General features: G+C 39.9%; 1 protein-coding gene across 5 annotated transcripts in view; it reads right to left on the reverse strand.

Moving 5' to 3' along the window:
- Positions 1–1,847: 1,847 nt before the first annotated feature.
- Positions 1,848–15,751, reverse strand: part of LOC146817991 (uncharacterized) — a 32,554-nt gene continuing 18,650 nt past the window's right edge. For 3 of the 5 annotated variants that reach the window (XM_085611465.1, XM_085611463.1, XM_085611464.1), the window contains 8 exons: positions 13,920–14,079; positions 11,917–12,137; positions 10,348–10,449; positions 9,947–10,260; positions 6,303–6,484; positions 5,148–5,320; positions 3,222–3,436; positions 1,848–2,347 (listed from right to left, as the gene is read on the reverse strand). In XM_085611465.1, coding sequence (XP_085467591.1) covers positions 2,091–2,347; positions 3,222–3,436; positions 5,148–5,320; positions 6,303–6,484; positions 9,947–10,260; positions 10,348–10,449; positions 11,917–12,137; positions 13,920–14,079 — 1,624 coding nt within the window. In that variant the 3' untranslated portion in view covers positions 1,848–2,090. Of the gene's footprint in view, positions 2,348–3,213; positions 3,437–5,147; positions 5,321–6,302; positions 6,485–9,946; positions 10,261–10,347; positions 10,450–11,916; positions 12,138–13,919; positions 14,080–15,751 lie in introns of those variants that run through there. The other 2 variants (XM_085611467.1, XM_085611466.1) reach the window with 2 other exon arrangements.

Below are 15,751 nucleotides of genomic sequence, written 5' to 3' on the forward strand. Positions count from 1 at the left end.
TCAGACTTAACAACTTCCACAAACATTTCCAAAGAGAATTATTGATGAGAAAGTTGTAAACAGATCGACAAATTTGGGAGAGGAAGACAAGAGGACTGATTGCTTGTGGGAAATGCTAGTGTCCAACTGCAAGCTTCAAATGTATTCAGTGGCATGATATGAATTGGCGAAAAATAATTAGGGACAACACTACTCGCACACCAATATAATAACTGTAAAGCTGCTAATATTTTCAATATAGGCTGTAGGTATGGTTTAAGCTAATTCATTACCAATATTATGGAAGTGCAATAAAAAATATGTTTTTGGTTTTTCTAATGTTCTTTTTATTTGATAGTATGAGTGCTAGAATTATTATTATATATTTGCCATATTCTGATACACAAGGTTTTTATGTGCAGATTGTCCATATTGCCTATTCTATTATTTAAAAACACCAATAGTTGTGATGTTGACTGCTTTCAGGTTGAGGCTTCACACATCTACAAAGACTCCTTTCAGATAAGACCTTCTCTGGAAGGACTCTCTGACTCATAAAAGTCAGGATCAAGATGAGCATGATTCATTGCAGGGAAGTGTGAGAAAAGCCTGTCTTTTTTCCTATTCTCTGAAGGTAGTGTAGGAACCAAGTTTCCCTTAGAGTTATGTGAATCTTTGTGGATGTGCCCTGCAATTTGGGAGTTCACAACACAGTGCAGTAGGTCCCTGCTGACCACTCGTGGTGCAAAAGACACACAATTGATGGACGGAATGCAGAACAAATCAAAACATTCATCCCCAGTCAGGAGATCTGGGTTAAATCCATCATTCTTTTGCTCACCATGCCACCCCAGTTTAGACCTGGCCATATGCAAATCAGTCATGACCTTGTGCCTCATGGGAACAGTCCAGCCCGAACTGCCAAGCCAGGTCCTCCCTGGACCGGAAATAAGCATCCGAGGACAGGTTTCGGGGTTACATGGGTCCCGAGCTCTCCATGCCACTGGAGTGAAGCTATCCTGGATGATGAGGGTTGAAAGCCTGAAACCGGTCCTAGGATGCTTGTTTCCAGTCCGTGGAGGACCTGACCTGGCAGTTCGAGCTGGATTGTTCCCATTGGGCGCAGGGTCAAGACTGATTTGCATATGGCTGGGTCCAAACTGGAATGGCATGGTGAGCAAAAAAATGATGGGAGTTAGGCCCAGAGCTCTGTACTGGGGTGAATGTATTACATTGTTCAGCATTCTGTCCATCAACTGTTCTTTTTGCATCTGACCACTCGTTGTGGGATGAACCAATTTCACTCTGGTGGGAACTGTCACACGGGTCTGCTTGAGACCATTCAAAATGATAATCAGCCCCTGACCCTTGTTACTGGCACTAGAGAGCTTGAACCCAAAAGGATGGGAACCCCTTGGAGCGGAGGACTAGGACACAAGGCACAGTAGCTCAGTAAAGTAATTGTAGCTATAGCCTGTTCTGTGAATCATTCAGTTAAGCATTTTTCATAAGCAAAGTAAAGGTATGGGTTAGACAATCAGTTGCTGCTTTGCAGGCCAATAGATGACTTCTGAGTTTACATACCCTCACACTACCTCACTGAGAAGCCTGCAACTGCTTGCCATTGCTACAATTGAGAGTGAAGTGTTATAGGGATTGTACATAGCCCAGTTTGCACAGCCAAAGGTTCACTGTACCCCTTTACATCAGAGGTACATTACCACAGGCCTCAGGCCCAATTGCCACTGCTTGCCCAGTGGCCACCAAAACAGGGTCTGACACAAGACACACTAAAAACATGAAACCAAGAACTCCGTCAATCTGAAGAACTTCTATTTATTAACAACCAATGTATATTTATTGGTATAGATCGTTTAGAAAAAAACTTTATTCATCATTGTAACAGCAAACATTGACAAAAGAAATGTGCTATTCTCAAGGCACAGAGACCTGCCCTGTGGCTATCAAGTGATTTTACAGAAGCCTAAAGCCCTTGCATTTCGTAAGCTGCCACAAGACTCACACCTTCCGCGACAACAGCATGATCAATCCTTGTATCCATAACTACTTTGTCATATATATACATTATACCCCTCATTTCAATATGATCATTAGGCTCGTCCAAATCCTGGAGAATTCAGTATCCCAAAGTCCATGTTTGTTTTAAATTCCTCATAGGATATTGAAAGGGGGAGGCGCAACACATTTCCACAGGTGTTTGCCTCTGGAAACATAGACATTTCAACTTGGCCATCGCATGCATGTAGAAACTCTATTGATGGTTGAGGATTAAAGCCCAGTGGTGGAACTGTGTTAGCGCCAGTCACAAAACACAGAATGTCCTTTAATTTGGCTTCACATGCAAGCTCTAAAAGAAAAAATATATATATGAGTCAAACTAGTTAAATTGTGATTACAGCAAAGATTGTGATTGTTTTTTATTTCATCTGCTAAATGAATACTTCAGTAATGGTTGACATGCGAATAATAAAACCAATGATGATTTGTTGTGCTTCATTTCACCAAAAACTCATCAATTCGAGATTATCTGTTGTTAACAACACATAACATTTCAAGATCTGGTGTCAGACTATTTTAGCATTTCCACAATCCTGCTCGCCTTACTCTCCCTTTAATAGAAGTCTTCCCATTGTTCAACATGGAGTAAGCATAGGTATTCCATGTTGGTAGACCTGCATCTGACACTCTCTCTGAGTCTTCACACACACACACCACTGTTTATACAAACAATGCCGATAAGCCAATAACCTTATCTTAAAGGCTTGGGGCTGGAGGTAGCTGCAATCTCCACTGTGCAAAGGCTTTACTCTTTTAGAGACCCACACAGCAGACCCAATCATGCTCTATATCGATTTGTATTACTTTTCCTTGATGCAGTACATGAAGCATCATTCTAATGGGGTAGCTACCATTTTACTCCCAGGACACTACAATTAAGCTTTAACAACATTAATAATATACATATCGTGCAAAATAAAGATTGAAATAAAGCAGGCATAGACTTCACAATTTTGGATGCATTGTCCTTTTGTTCTTATTATAGATTTTACTCTGTGCAAATAAAACGGGTTAGTATGTCCCTCATTAACTCTCTTTCTCTACAGTATAATTCGGAAGTCTTTGACACCATGTTTGTCATAATAGGCTGGTTTAAATTATGTTTTCAACAGATGTGTCTCATCAATAGTTGAGCTATAACATAATGAAACAATTTCACTTGCCTTCACAATCTTGGAGGTAATCTCTCCAGTAAGCAATGATGTGTTCTTCCTGTAACCGATGGTTACTGCCTAATGAACTGAATTTAATGGTAAACATGCCATTAATGATATCAGTGGTGATTTCGTGCTCCATCCAAATGAATGCCTCTTCAAAAAGTTGTTTATGAATTTCCATGGCCTGAAGTACACCCAGAGTTTTTAACCCCTCCTTTAATCTGCAATAAAGAAAAAAGAATACCTAACCATAAATAATCAGACTATTGGTCAAACTATAATGTAAAAGTTATTATAAAATTAATATATGTCTATGATGCATCTAAAGGTCCATCAGTGCCCTATGTTCAAGCTGTTCATAAAAAGTTCTGTCCAAAAACAAAAATCTGAAGCTAGCTGTCGGAAAACACTGACAAAGGCAAATTCTCTTTCTCCTGTGGTCTTGTGATGAATTCCTAGCAGCAAGGTAGCACACGACTTGCAGCTTTTCTTAAAAAAACGTAACCAAACCCAGCAAGTACATTATTAGAGGGCAAACAGTTCATTTTCGGAGCTTTTTGGATGCCAATTTTTGACTTTAAACTGTTGACCCGGTGGAGAGTGTGAATGGGACCTTAGAGACTGTGCTTGGACTTTTAGCAAGGCCTAGACAACCCTGCATAATAACTTGTTATTTTATGCATTGGATTAAAAGAGCACCTGGTCAAGGTGATTTGTAGCTGTTGATGTCTGCAGGCTTCACGCTCACATCAACCGTGGGAGTTCACTGGAAGGTAGGGGGCTAGAGGTGGCAGTAGATGTCAAAGAATAGATTTTGACTCTTAATTCTGGGTGAATCAGTACTCCATAAACCATCTACTTTATGAGGAGTACAAAGGGTTGCCTTTCCAAATATTTTTTTCAACAAACTGTAAAAATATTATATAGAATGATGAAAACTAAAATATAGTAACGGTAACCCTATACAGCCAATTGCAAATTTACTATTCTTAGGTATGCATCGAATTACCTAGACAACATCCAATTATTGATTTTTTGGCAGTTGGATAAAAAAAATTCGTTAGATTGATAGAACACCTTACAGAGTTTGCTAAGCAAATGTTTGAGGCAAACAAGCACTGCGATACCGATAGCAAATTCTGTTTTAAACATTAGAGAATGGCCTCAATAAACACTTATTAGGCCAAATGCACAAATCATTGGCAGCAAAACAATAGTCACAATTTGTGACCATTACATTTATGATTTCAGACCTATATGTTGATTTTTAAAATGTCCTGGTGGATACATTCAAAAACGTTGAGGAAAGGTGTGGCCTGCTGATCAAGTTTTTATTCACCGTGCTGCCATTACTTTTCTATCCCACGCACATGCAAGCCCTGAATCTGTTACATTTTTAGAACTCCTTTTGGGCTGCCAAGACGTGAATATGAGAAGTCCAAATCCTCTGACGTTCTGCTGTTTATGCTGATGCCCATTGTGACTATGAAGGGAAGGTAGTTGTTGCTTAATTTTAGTGCAGTTTCTATTTGGGGAAGTTGGGGAGGTGGGAAGGCCTTCACCGTTTTATTTCTTCCTGTTTGTTTTCTCTATTTTGATTTGTGTTGCATGGGCTGAACCTATGGGAATGTTGGGATTCCTGTAATTTTTGTTAGCCTTCTATTTATGCCCCCTGGAGGAAGGACAGCACAAGTTGTATTGTAAAATGCCAATAAAAAACTGAAACAAACTAAATTTAAAATATATTTGAGCACCATGATGTGCTTGATTTCACATTATGTCATTGGGACATTTCACACAGTGTGAATATATATGATGCCATTAGGGTGAACAGTGATTTACAGTAATTACTTTTTAAAAATGGACATACATGTATTGCAAAGTAAAAAAGATATTGTTTTATAATGCATATGCACATAAATAGCACTGTACCTAACTAGTGAAGGAACAGTCCTCCCCACAATGTACCAATTGATGATATCTTCCAATAGTTCTTTTTTGTCATTCAGAGATTTTAATGGACGCAAGCAACCTGCTACGCTTAGAATTGTGCTGTGTTTTTGAATCAATCCTTGAAGAGTTTCAAGAGACGAAGCATCCTCTATCTATGGAAAAATTAAGATTATGATATTCTGATTAAATAGAAACAAAAAACATTTTAACTTAACAAAAAAAACTGTAATTAAACCATGATGATGCAGAATATTTTGCCTTGGCCATCTGCTAAATAAACATATTTGTTCAGTAAGTTTAATGTTTATAAAAGTTTAACAGTCAATGGACTAAAACAGTATCAACTGCTGCTGTAGTTAACGCCACTGTAGTTTTACACTAGCTACACTCTCTCCCTGAATGGAACACCAACTGTAAAAGAGTGGGAGAGAATTAGACAAAGATGACTAGCAAAATGGCCTAATGTACCTGAAAGTGTTTGGCACTGAGTATATTAATCCAGAATACAGATATTTAGGTCCTCTCCTATATCACATTGTTTGCAGAAACATGGTCAGGAAGGCCCCATCTATTATGTTATTAGTCAGTGTTGAAAAACTGTAGCAATTCCAGGGGAGTCTCATGGGGCAACTACAAGTGGTAGTTGGTATGACTGTAGTTATGTGCCTGAAACTTTGTATTCTTGTAATATGAAGACTCTGACATATCAAGAACATATCACATACTTTTGATTTGGTAGTATCACTAAGAAATATAGATCAAAATTTGGTTAACAGTATGACGTTCTTGATTGATCACTGATGCAAGAATGTGGATTTGTGCATGTCAGTTGAGAGAGTAGCAAATACGTAGAGGTTGCTTTGGAAACTTTAAAAAGGTGTGGAGGCACGGGAATAGACATTCAGGATTGACCCAATTCCATATCAAATAGATGAGTGTAATTTCTTTTCATATTCATTTATAGTACATGTGGCAATTATACATAAATCCAAGATACATAAGTAACTATTAACCACAAAATTAGACCCAAATCATTTGCATGTTTTTGCCTAATAGACCCTCAACTACGTGAAAACCAAATAAGAAAAATTGATAAAGATTCCTCAGCACAGATGTTTAGTATCTATTGCTTACCTCTTGCAACATGTCTCGTGTATCTGGATCTACCACATCTACCAAACTGCAATTCACATTTTTTTCATCAGAAACTAAACATCGATACAAAACAGGAGACACAAAATTTGGAGCAGGCCCCCCGTGAACTAGGGAAACAGCCAGGGCTTGGCCAGCAAGGTAATAGTCATCATTTCGCATACCTTAAACAAGAAAAAAGAAATTAAACGTAAAGTGTTCTGCTTATCTATAAAACATTTATTATACATCTCAAACTAAATTTATTGCATAAAATCTAGAAAACATATTATCCAAGAATCCACGGCCCGATTCACAAAGGTACTTACGTGCAGTAAAGTCAAGTATGCAGAGTCTCGGCATACGTGGAGAAGCCTTCGCACTCGGGGCTTAATCACTGTACTTGGGACACAGTCTCCATACTCAGTGCAGAATCTACACAGTTCACAGTGCGGAAATTCGGCCCGAGTACAAGACTCCGCACTCTTAACAGTACCTTTATAAATCAGGACCACAATATATTTAAGACAGACTAACATATTTAGACAGATGGCCTGATTACGAGTTTACCCATTACTTTACGCACCTGATAAATAATTTTACCACAGGGTACATTAAATATTGGTTGTGAAAAATAACACTTATTGCTAGTTTGTGGCAAATAGCATGCAGATCTTGGTGTTTAAAGCACCAAAAGCTGCATGATACAGTAAATTCCCTGTTTTTCTCTACCATTATCTTTTGACAGGTTTCGCATGCCAAAATTTATCGAAGGTTGAGTTTTTTTTAACATCCTATAATGATCAAATGTAAGATCCTGAAGAAAGACCGCTCCACCCGCCCCACTCGCCAGCATCCACAAAAGCTCCCTCCGCATGACAACCACTGACTTGGACGACGCCTCGCCCCCATGTAACACATCCACTTCCAGACCAACCCCAGAATAACGCTCCATGGAACCCTCGCCTACAGACTGCCTGGCTCCATTCACCAATGTCATTGCTGACCTAATCACATTCCATGCACTCGCCTCCACAGACTACATACTACTTAGAGAACTAAACTTCCACCTGAATAACCACCACGACCCTAACACCACCGCCCACCTTGAGAACCTCAGCAACATAGGACTGAAGCAACTTGTCTCTGCTCCCACTCACACAGCAGTACACAAACTTGACCCTGTCTTCGCAGGACGAAATAGCATCTTCCTCTGTCACATCACGGAACTGCTCTGGTCTGACCACCATTGCATCCACTTCTCCTTTAGAAAACCCACAACACACAAGCACACGCATCGCCTCCCATGCAGAATCTGGAGCAAAGTCTCAGAAGAACACATCACCTCCGCTTTCACCTGCACTCCATCCCTAACTATGACAGATGCCAACACTGTGGCAAGCAACCTCCATCAATGGATCGCCAACTGAACAAACACACTCGCTCCCCTCCAGAAGACTACAAGACGACACAACAAGAAAGCAAAGTGGTTCACCGCAGCACTCCAAGAATCTAAGCACGCCTGCCGACGACTGGAAAAGACATGGAGAAACAGCAAAACTCTGGAAAAACACACCACCTACAAAACAGCCACCACGGCATACCGCCAACTCATTAAATCCACACAGAAGAATTTCCTCCAAGGCAGAATCCTCTCCAACACCCACAACTCCAAGGACCTCTTCTCCATCAAACAGGAATTTGCCAACCCCAACAGCGAAACAACAGAAGCCCACCACTCCCAAGACCTCTGCAACAGACTCAGCTCCTTCTTTCACCTCAAGATCAAGACGCTCTATTACAACTTGGACGGCCAAGACCTCTGCACCGCCTCAACCCCCACCCCCAGCAATGCCACCCAACAGATCCTACTTACTTGGACCCCACTCACGACAGAGGACACCATAAACAACATGAAGAACATCCACTCCGGAGCACCTTCAGACCCCTGCCTGCCACACATCTTACACAGGGCTGCCACAGCCATCGCATCCGAGCTACGTTGAACCATCAACTGCTCCATCGTGACTGTCACATTCACCGACAAATCGAAGCGCACCTAAGTCAACCCCCTCCTAATGAAATCCTCCGCAGACCCGTCAGACCGGAAGAACTTCAGGCCCATCTTGGTGCTCCCTTTTGCAGCCAAGGTCATCGGAAAGGCCATCAACACCCAGCTAACATACTTCATTCAAGCCACCAACATCCTAGACATCTCCCAAACTCGATTCCGCAGCAACCACATCACCAAGACCACCCTCTAAACCGCAACAGATGACATCCGTGCACTCCTTGACCAAGACCAAACTGCAGCCCTCATCCGCCTGGACCTATACGCAGCGTTCGACACTGTCTCCCAATGCACACTAACTACCAGACTCCACGACGCCGGCAACCAAGGAAAGGCCTTAGACTGGATACGCTCATTCCTCATGGGCAGAACACAGAGAATAAGACTTCTTTCTTTCCTTTCAGAACCGACCAAGACCAGGTGCGGTGTACCCCAAGGATCCTGCTTCAGCCCCACCATCTTCAAAGTCTACATGGCCCCCCTCGCAAGCATCATCCGAAACCATGAGTTCAACATCGTCTCCTACGCTGATGACACCCAACCCATGCTCTCCCTCACCAAGGAACCCAACATCACCAGGCACAATAAGGGATGAAAGCTGGCAAAGTTATATTCCTTGGAGGATGATTGTTGGGGACATGTCTTAATAACCCAGTTTAATTGTCTCCACCTCGTGCTTATATATGTAGTACCTGATTAAAAGGTACAACTCATTCCTGCCCAAAGAGATTTACAACAGTGTGTTTAACCAGGAATAGAATATTACATGCCATTTTTGGACCTTCCAGATGTTTCTTTCTTTAAGCGGCAGCATAATCCGAACTTAACCATAATTAAGTTGCTGTACCCAAAAAGTTCTGCTTTCTCAACACTCCTACAAGATGTCTTGATGGGCTCCAGTGGAGGAAAAAGTCTATCTTAAGAACTTTTTTTTTTAAGATCTGCATCTACAATGGACTGGAAGACTTTAATTTCTACGTACAAGAACTCCTACCGTTATAACCCAACCAGTGTCTGAAGTCTCATGTATCAAACTAACCCACGCAGTGGTTTATTTCCTTTGATAATCGGGCCTAAGCAGGATGCATCTGTACAGTTTGGGTGATTATTTCATACACACTGCTGCACCAGAGCATCAACTAAGATTACCTAATGCAGAATCTCTAAAGTTAGCCATTATTTGAAGTACTTGTCAGGGGAATTTTCTCTAAATTGATAACAGTAACTACAGCAGGAAAACCTTAGCCCCTCATTTAATGCAAAGCAAACATAAAATATATAATGTAGTACATGCTAGCAAGGTTGTTTTACAGGCTGCAAGGGATATATTCATTGGGTGAAATTGAAACCAGTCTGCTCTTGCTGCATAAATGAATAGTATAGTGCAGTATTCTCTTCACTATTCCACTTTTAGTTAAAATTCTTTGAGAATGTCTGATCAGTGGTATCAAACAAAATTTGAAGGAGTCGGTAAGTAACATAATATAAACATTATTTACACTTCAAATAATTATTCTTTCCCTCCTCTAGAATTTGAGCAGTTTAGGAAGGTTGGAACATAATAAATTTACGGTACCTTGGGCATCACAACTGAGTGTCTTGCTGTTTTCGGGTCCCTCAAAGAGTTTGCTGTGTTGTAAATGATGCATTAACAATCGCAAAAATTCCCGTGTTGGACCACCAAAATCAACAGCTCCTTCAGAGTTACCAGAGGAATCAGTAAACATAACAGATATACGGTTGATTGCTTTATAGGTTTTGCGAAGGAAGCCACGACGTGCTCCATCCCAAATATTTCGCCGATTTATGTTGAACTTGGATGTCTTTTCAGAGTCAATTTGTAATGCAAGGTTTGATAGTAGATCCTTCAAAGTTATGTCATCGCTCTCACTGAAATACAGGAAATAAAGCTAAGCTATCAAATGTATCAGTTCAAAATTAAACGTATATATTCGGAATTAAACCTTATAAAATTACCTTTCGTGTGCCTCATTTTGTTCAGCAATATTGATATTTGAGGTATCAAACTCTTCATCGTCAGGGATGTGCACATTATCAACCAACAGTTCAGTGTAACATCTAAAACAGGAAGAATATTGTCAACTATTACTATGTTAAAAAAACACAACCAATGTATCATCCTATTGCTTCCTGTTACAAGTCAACCTTATACATGACTTATAGGGCTACATGCATGAAAGTTAGAAATAGCCATTTCATAAATGCGATTCGCTGTGAATCACAATTAGGCAAACTCTATTCCTAAATGGACGTCTTTTGAGTTTAATCACTGGTTTGTAGTGGGTTGAGGTAGGTCGCAATTTGCAGCCCATTAGGAATCGTTGCCATCACAGGGATGGTGGCCTGCTGGGGTCAGCAGACAACCATGTCTGTGATTGCATTCAAATAAAGAAACTATTTTTTGTGCCTAAACGCAGCCCATTTTCCTTGAAGGAAAACATGATGAGTTTAAAAAAGAAATAAATGAAACTTGGAAGTTTCAGTTTTTAAGAGCAGGCCAGTGCTAATGTTGCCACCGTATTTCAGTCGCAAAACATTTGTACATACCATTCCAATTTCGTATTAGGAAGGGATGCCCTCCTCATGCCCCTTCCTAATGCAGAAGAACAGAACCCAAATTGCCATTCTATAAAAGCATTTTGGAGGACGCAAATGGCCCGACTCTGTGAATTGGGTTGTTTGTGACTACATATACATGTTCCTAGGTTTGGATTACTAACGTTTTACCAAATTAAGCAACAATCATCACTAGAGAACTCATTATCTAATTTGTTCACACTAGGTATGATCTTGTAACCAACATGAGTATGTTTAATGATTAATTATGCTTAATTGTGTAAGCCAATTACTTTAGACTTGTAGAAATTGCCAGTCTTGTCTTTGCCCTCCACATTTATTTAGCATAGTAGTGCAGATTACAATTTTACCATCAATGCATTTTAATAGACAGAACATGGGTTAGTGGTAGCATATAGTTAAGATCCATACAATATGTAAAACAAGAACAAACTAATAGCGCCATGCCACACACCAAGGGTGTTATACTTCAGAAGTACATACCTGTGGTACTCCATATTGACTACTAGGCACCTAGACATTTGGTTTTACGTCTTTTAAATTGAGAATTTTGTAATTCTGTCTCATGCTAAGATGCCATGGCCACCACACTACATTATGCCGCACAACTACTGCTTGGGATTGTACATTTTACATTGTTGTATTCCTGCATAATTTAAGTGACTGCTGTACATACCATTACCTGCCTTGATATACAGATTTTTTTTTCTTTAAAGTATTTGACCACTTCAGATGCATTGTACATTAACTGCATGATCCAATAGCCTTACATCACGGGAAATAGCAGGGAAAACAGTTCATCATGGTCCTGCATTACTGGGCTGGTCATGACAAAACTTGCAAGAGAATAACTTTTTTTATGAAAGCCAAATACTTTCGAAATTATATGACAATATTTAAAAAACAAGCAAATTTATAATTGAATATCTGGGTTGAGAAAAGCAGTACCGATAATGGTCATCAAATCCTTCGCTAATGACAGTGGGAGAGGGCGAAATCTGAATTGTATGTTCTTCTGTCGTGTTTGCAGAAATTTGATTTGTTGTAATGTTGTCGACTTTCAATGGACATGAACTACTCAGGTATTCTGTTTCAGCAGAATTATTGCTGAAAGGTTCTTCACTTTCCAGCCACATCACCATCTCCGTTTTTTCATCTATGCCTTTATCCTATAAAAACATCAATGGCACATCAAATGAATCTTGATGAAGATATCCAAGAAATGCTAGTAATCAAACAATTTATAAATAGCCAGTGTGTAGTAGCCAGGCAAGAACTACTCCTTGAGGACAGCATCACACAAGCATTTCCAGTGTTCACTGCCAGCTTACCATACACAAATCCTACTGCTATAAGGTGATTTAAACTGCCTACAAGATCATCCATAGCACAACTCCATATTTTTCAAATATAAATTCTGACATTACATGTGTAATACAACTCTCAGCTGAAGGCACTTACCATTTGCAATTTACACCTTGTGCAATAAGCAGCTCCAATAACTTTAATTGGAACATTGAAGTTAAACATATTAGGGAAATAACTATATATATGTGATTCCTGACATCACACGGTAACCTAATCTTGTCACTGTATATTTATTTGCTAATACTGTATAGCTGCATACCTAATCTACCTCATATCACTGTAAATTGTCCTGCTATTCAAATTGTATCGTTAGCCTACCTCATGTAATTGTTAAGTGCTCTGATACCCAAGGGTCACGTTCATGCTATATAAAACTCTTTAAATAAATAAATAAAAATAAATTCACCTCTGCATCTTATACACACATACAGACATTAACTCACTCACAAACTCCGTCTAGGCAATCACTTGTTCACATTTGTTGGCAGTCACTCCATATAGAGTAAGAGAGAACCGCATAGGCTGGTGATACATAGCTATATGAATAGAGTTAAATATTGGACTATACAGTTTAATGCCCAAATTAAAACAAAGTGGATCATATTGAATTATGTTATAAAGTAAAGTTGTATATTCCTATCTAAATATTAAGTAATGTTCCTCCTTTTTATTTTCGGTAACAACATAGGGCCAGATGTAGGTGACCAAATACTGAGCGGTAACGCATAAATTCGCAGAATTTCTGCGTTACCGACTGGTATTTGGCTGAGTGCAATGTAGGTAAGTTGAAACCTACTTGCAAAATAAGGAATCGCATAATAGCGATTCCTTATTTTGCTCTTGCATTTAAGGAATCGGAAATATCGATTCCTTAAATGCAATGTACGTAGCACTAAAAATAGTGCACTTCAGCCTTAAGGAATCGCTAATTACCACCAACTTCAAGTTGGTGGTAAGTAGCGATTTCCTTTGAAAAAGCACTTTTTTGCTTTTTAAAATGTGCTATGTGGCACACATCCATGCCCTTGGGGCATGTATGTGCGCCACATGTGCACACATGCAAGTTTAAGGGGTGCAACAGGGTGTCATTTGGACACACTGGCACCCTTGAAATAGCTCCCGCTATTACAGATTCGGTAATACCGAATCGCTAATAGTGAAAATCTTCTTATTCAGTCCTATGGGCCTCCTAGCCCATAGGAATGAATGGGTAGGTATTCCTTAATAACGAATCTCAATTACCGATTCGTTATTGGGGAAAGTTAAGGAATCGCTAATATTTTAGCGATTCCTACCTACATTCCATTTAGTGAGTCCTTAATAGCGATTCGGTAGAAATCGCTATTAAGGACTCGCTAAATTGAAGTTACCTACATCTGCCCCCTAGTACAGTATTTTACTTCCGGCTTTAGATAGATATTGCTACGCTATAAAAATTTTTTTTTATCTAACTGCACTAGAAAGAAGATGCAATATGAAAAATATTATGGGAATATGAAAATGCATGCATATGTATTAATAGACATGTTTCCTATACCTTTCAAAAGAAACCACAGAGCATACTTTATGCAAGTATTACTTACAGTCACCTGTGAATCAGGAAGTTGAAGAATTTGCCTTGATGGTTGTAAATAGACTGATTTCTGTTTGAAGAGTTTTGAGATTATAAGACCTGACAGACTCTGTTTGTCCATTAGCAATGGCTGCACTAATTTGTTATGGCATGGCATCAGAAGTTTTATGCTATAAAAACATAAAGTGGCGTGTTAGTTTAACTACACATGAACTTTAAAATTATACATTTCAACATATCTCAAAATATCACAAATGTTCAATCTGCATCACTCAGAATATCATCCATGAAGGAAAAAGTAAACCTGTTTGTCAATAAGCTGACCAACTTTTATCAATGCTGACAAACTGTTATACCTGTCAGCCTTAGAGTGGTCTTCCGCCAGACTTTTTGCTTATTTACATCCACTTTTTAATTATTGTTTTTGTTGGACTTAGGACTCTGACCACTGCTGACCAGTGCTTAAATGTGCCTGTGCTTCTGCCATAAACCTGGTTTATCCACAATTGGTATTTTTAATGTCTTGTAGGTGCATTGTAAAATGGTATTCCATATACCCAGGGCCTGCAAATTAAATGCTGCTAGTGGGCCTATAGCACCGATTGTGCAACCCACTCAAGTAGCCTATCAGACCTGTCTTAGGCCTGCCACTGCAGGACTTGTGTGTGCTGTTTCCTGCCACTCCGACTTGACATTTAAAATCAAAGCCTTAAATTTCCCTTTTATTACAAATATGTCACCCCTAAGATAGGTCCTAGGTAGCCTATAGACCTGTAACAAAACTCTGTCAGAAGAACTGCTGTGAGGCTTCAAGGACTGTCACTATTCTGGACTACTGATCTTGAAAACCTGCTTTTCTGCTGTGCTGCCCTTCTGCCTGCTGCTCACTGGCCCTGCCGAGTGACAGCTGGACTCGGCCTTGCGACCAAAGTGTTCTCCAAGTGCTTATTTGATTTCCTCCTGTTGCTTGCCACTCAGCGATATCAAAGTCTATAATCTTGCTCCTGTGCCTGGTCCATTGGAAGTGGACCCAGATACTTGCTCCAGAGAAACAATGCATCCATTGCTTGTATGAAGCAGAACCTGATGCATCGTAACTGTGACAGGAGTTGAATCGGCACATTGCTTCAGAACCAATGCAACGCCTGTGCAAACTGATGTTCGGAACATCGCACTCAAAACCAACGCATCTAGTTTTTGGCACTTCGTCTTCGGAACCGACGCATCGCCACCCTTTGGGAATCAACATGCCGCTCCCCTGCGCTCCGCATCTCGCTGTTGCACCTAGGATCAAAGTACTATGTTCACTGGACCTGCTTGGCTCTTGTCCCTGGTCTCTGATCTATCACGTCGGCCTGAACTGTTGACTTTGCCCCAGTCCAGCGTGACCAGATAACCCAAATTAGTGCATATTGCTTGTAAAGACTAGTCCTCTTTTTATTCTTTATAAATTCATAACTCCACTTCTACATTTTATGTTGGTTTGTTCTAGATTAATTTATAATAATATTGCCTGTTTTGCTAAACCTATGTGGAGTATTTCTGTTGTGTTTTCATAGTGTTATTGTGTAGCACAAATACTGTACACGATAACTATTTTGATTTGCCAAGCTACCAGAGGTTGAGCACATGTAATCTTTTAGTGAGTATCCGAGATACCCTTAATAGGATTGTGGTTCCTGCTTAGACATGGTGCATGTCTTTGCCAACTAGAGACACGGGGTCTTATTTATAAGTCCCTTGCGGCACAACTGCGCTGCCGGAGCATCACTTTTGTGACCTTACAGAGGCGCCATGTTCAGATCTAGTTCTATGAGACCATTAGAAGCCACTTTACATGGA

This window comes from Triturus cristatus, chromosome 6, assembly GCF_964204655.1.
Source record: "Triturus cristatus chromosome 6, aTriCri1.1, whole genome shotgun sequence".
In the NCBI taxonomy this organism is placed as follows: Eukaryota; Metazoa; Chordata; class Amphibia; order Caudata; family Salamandridae; genus Triturus; species Triturus cristatus.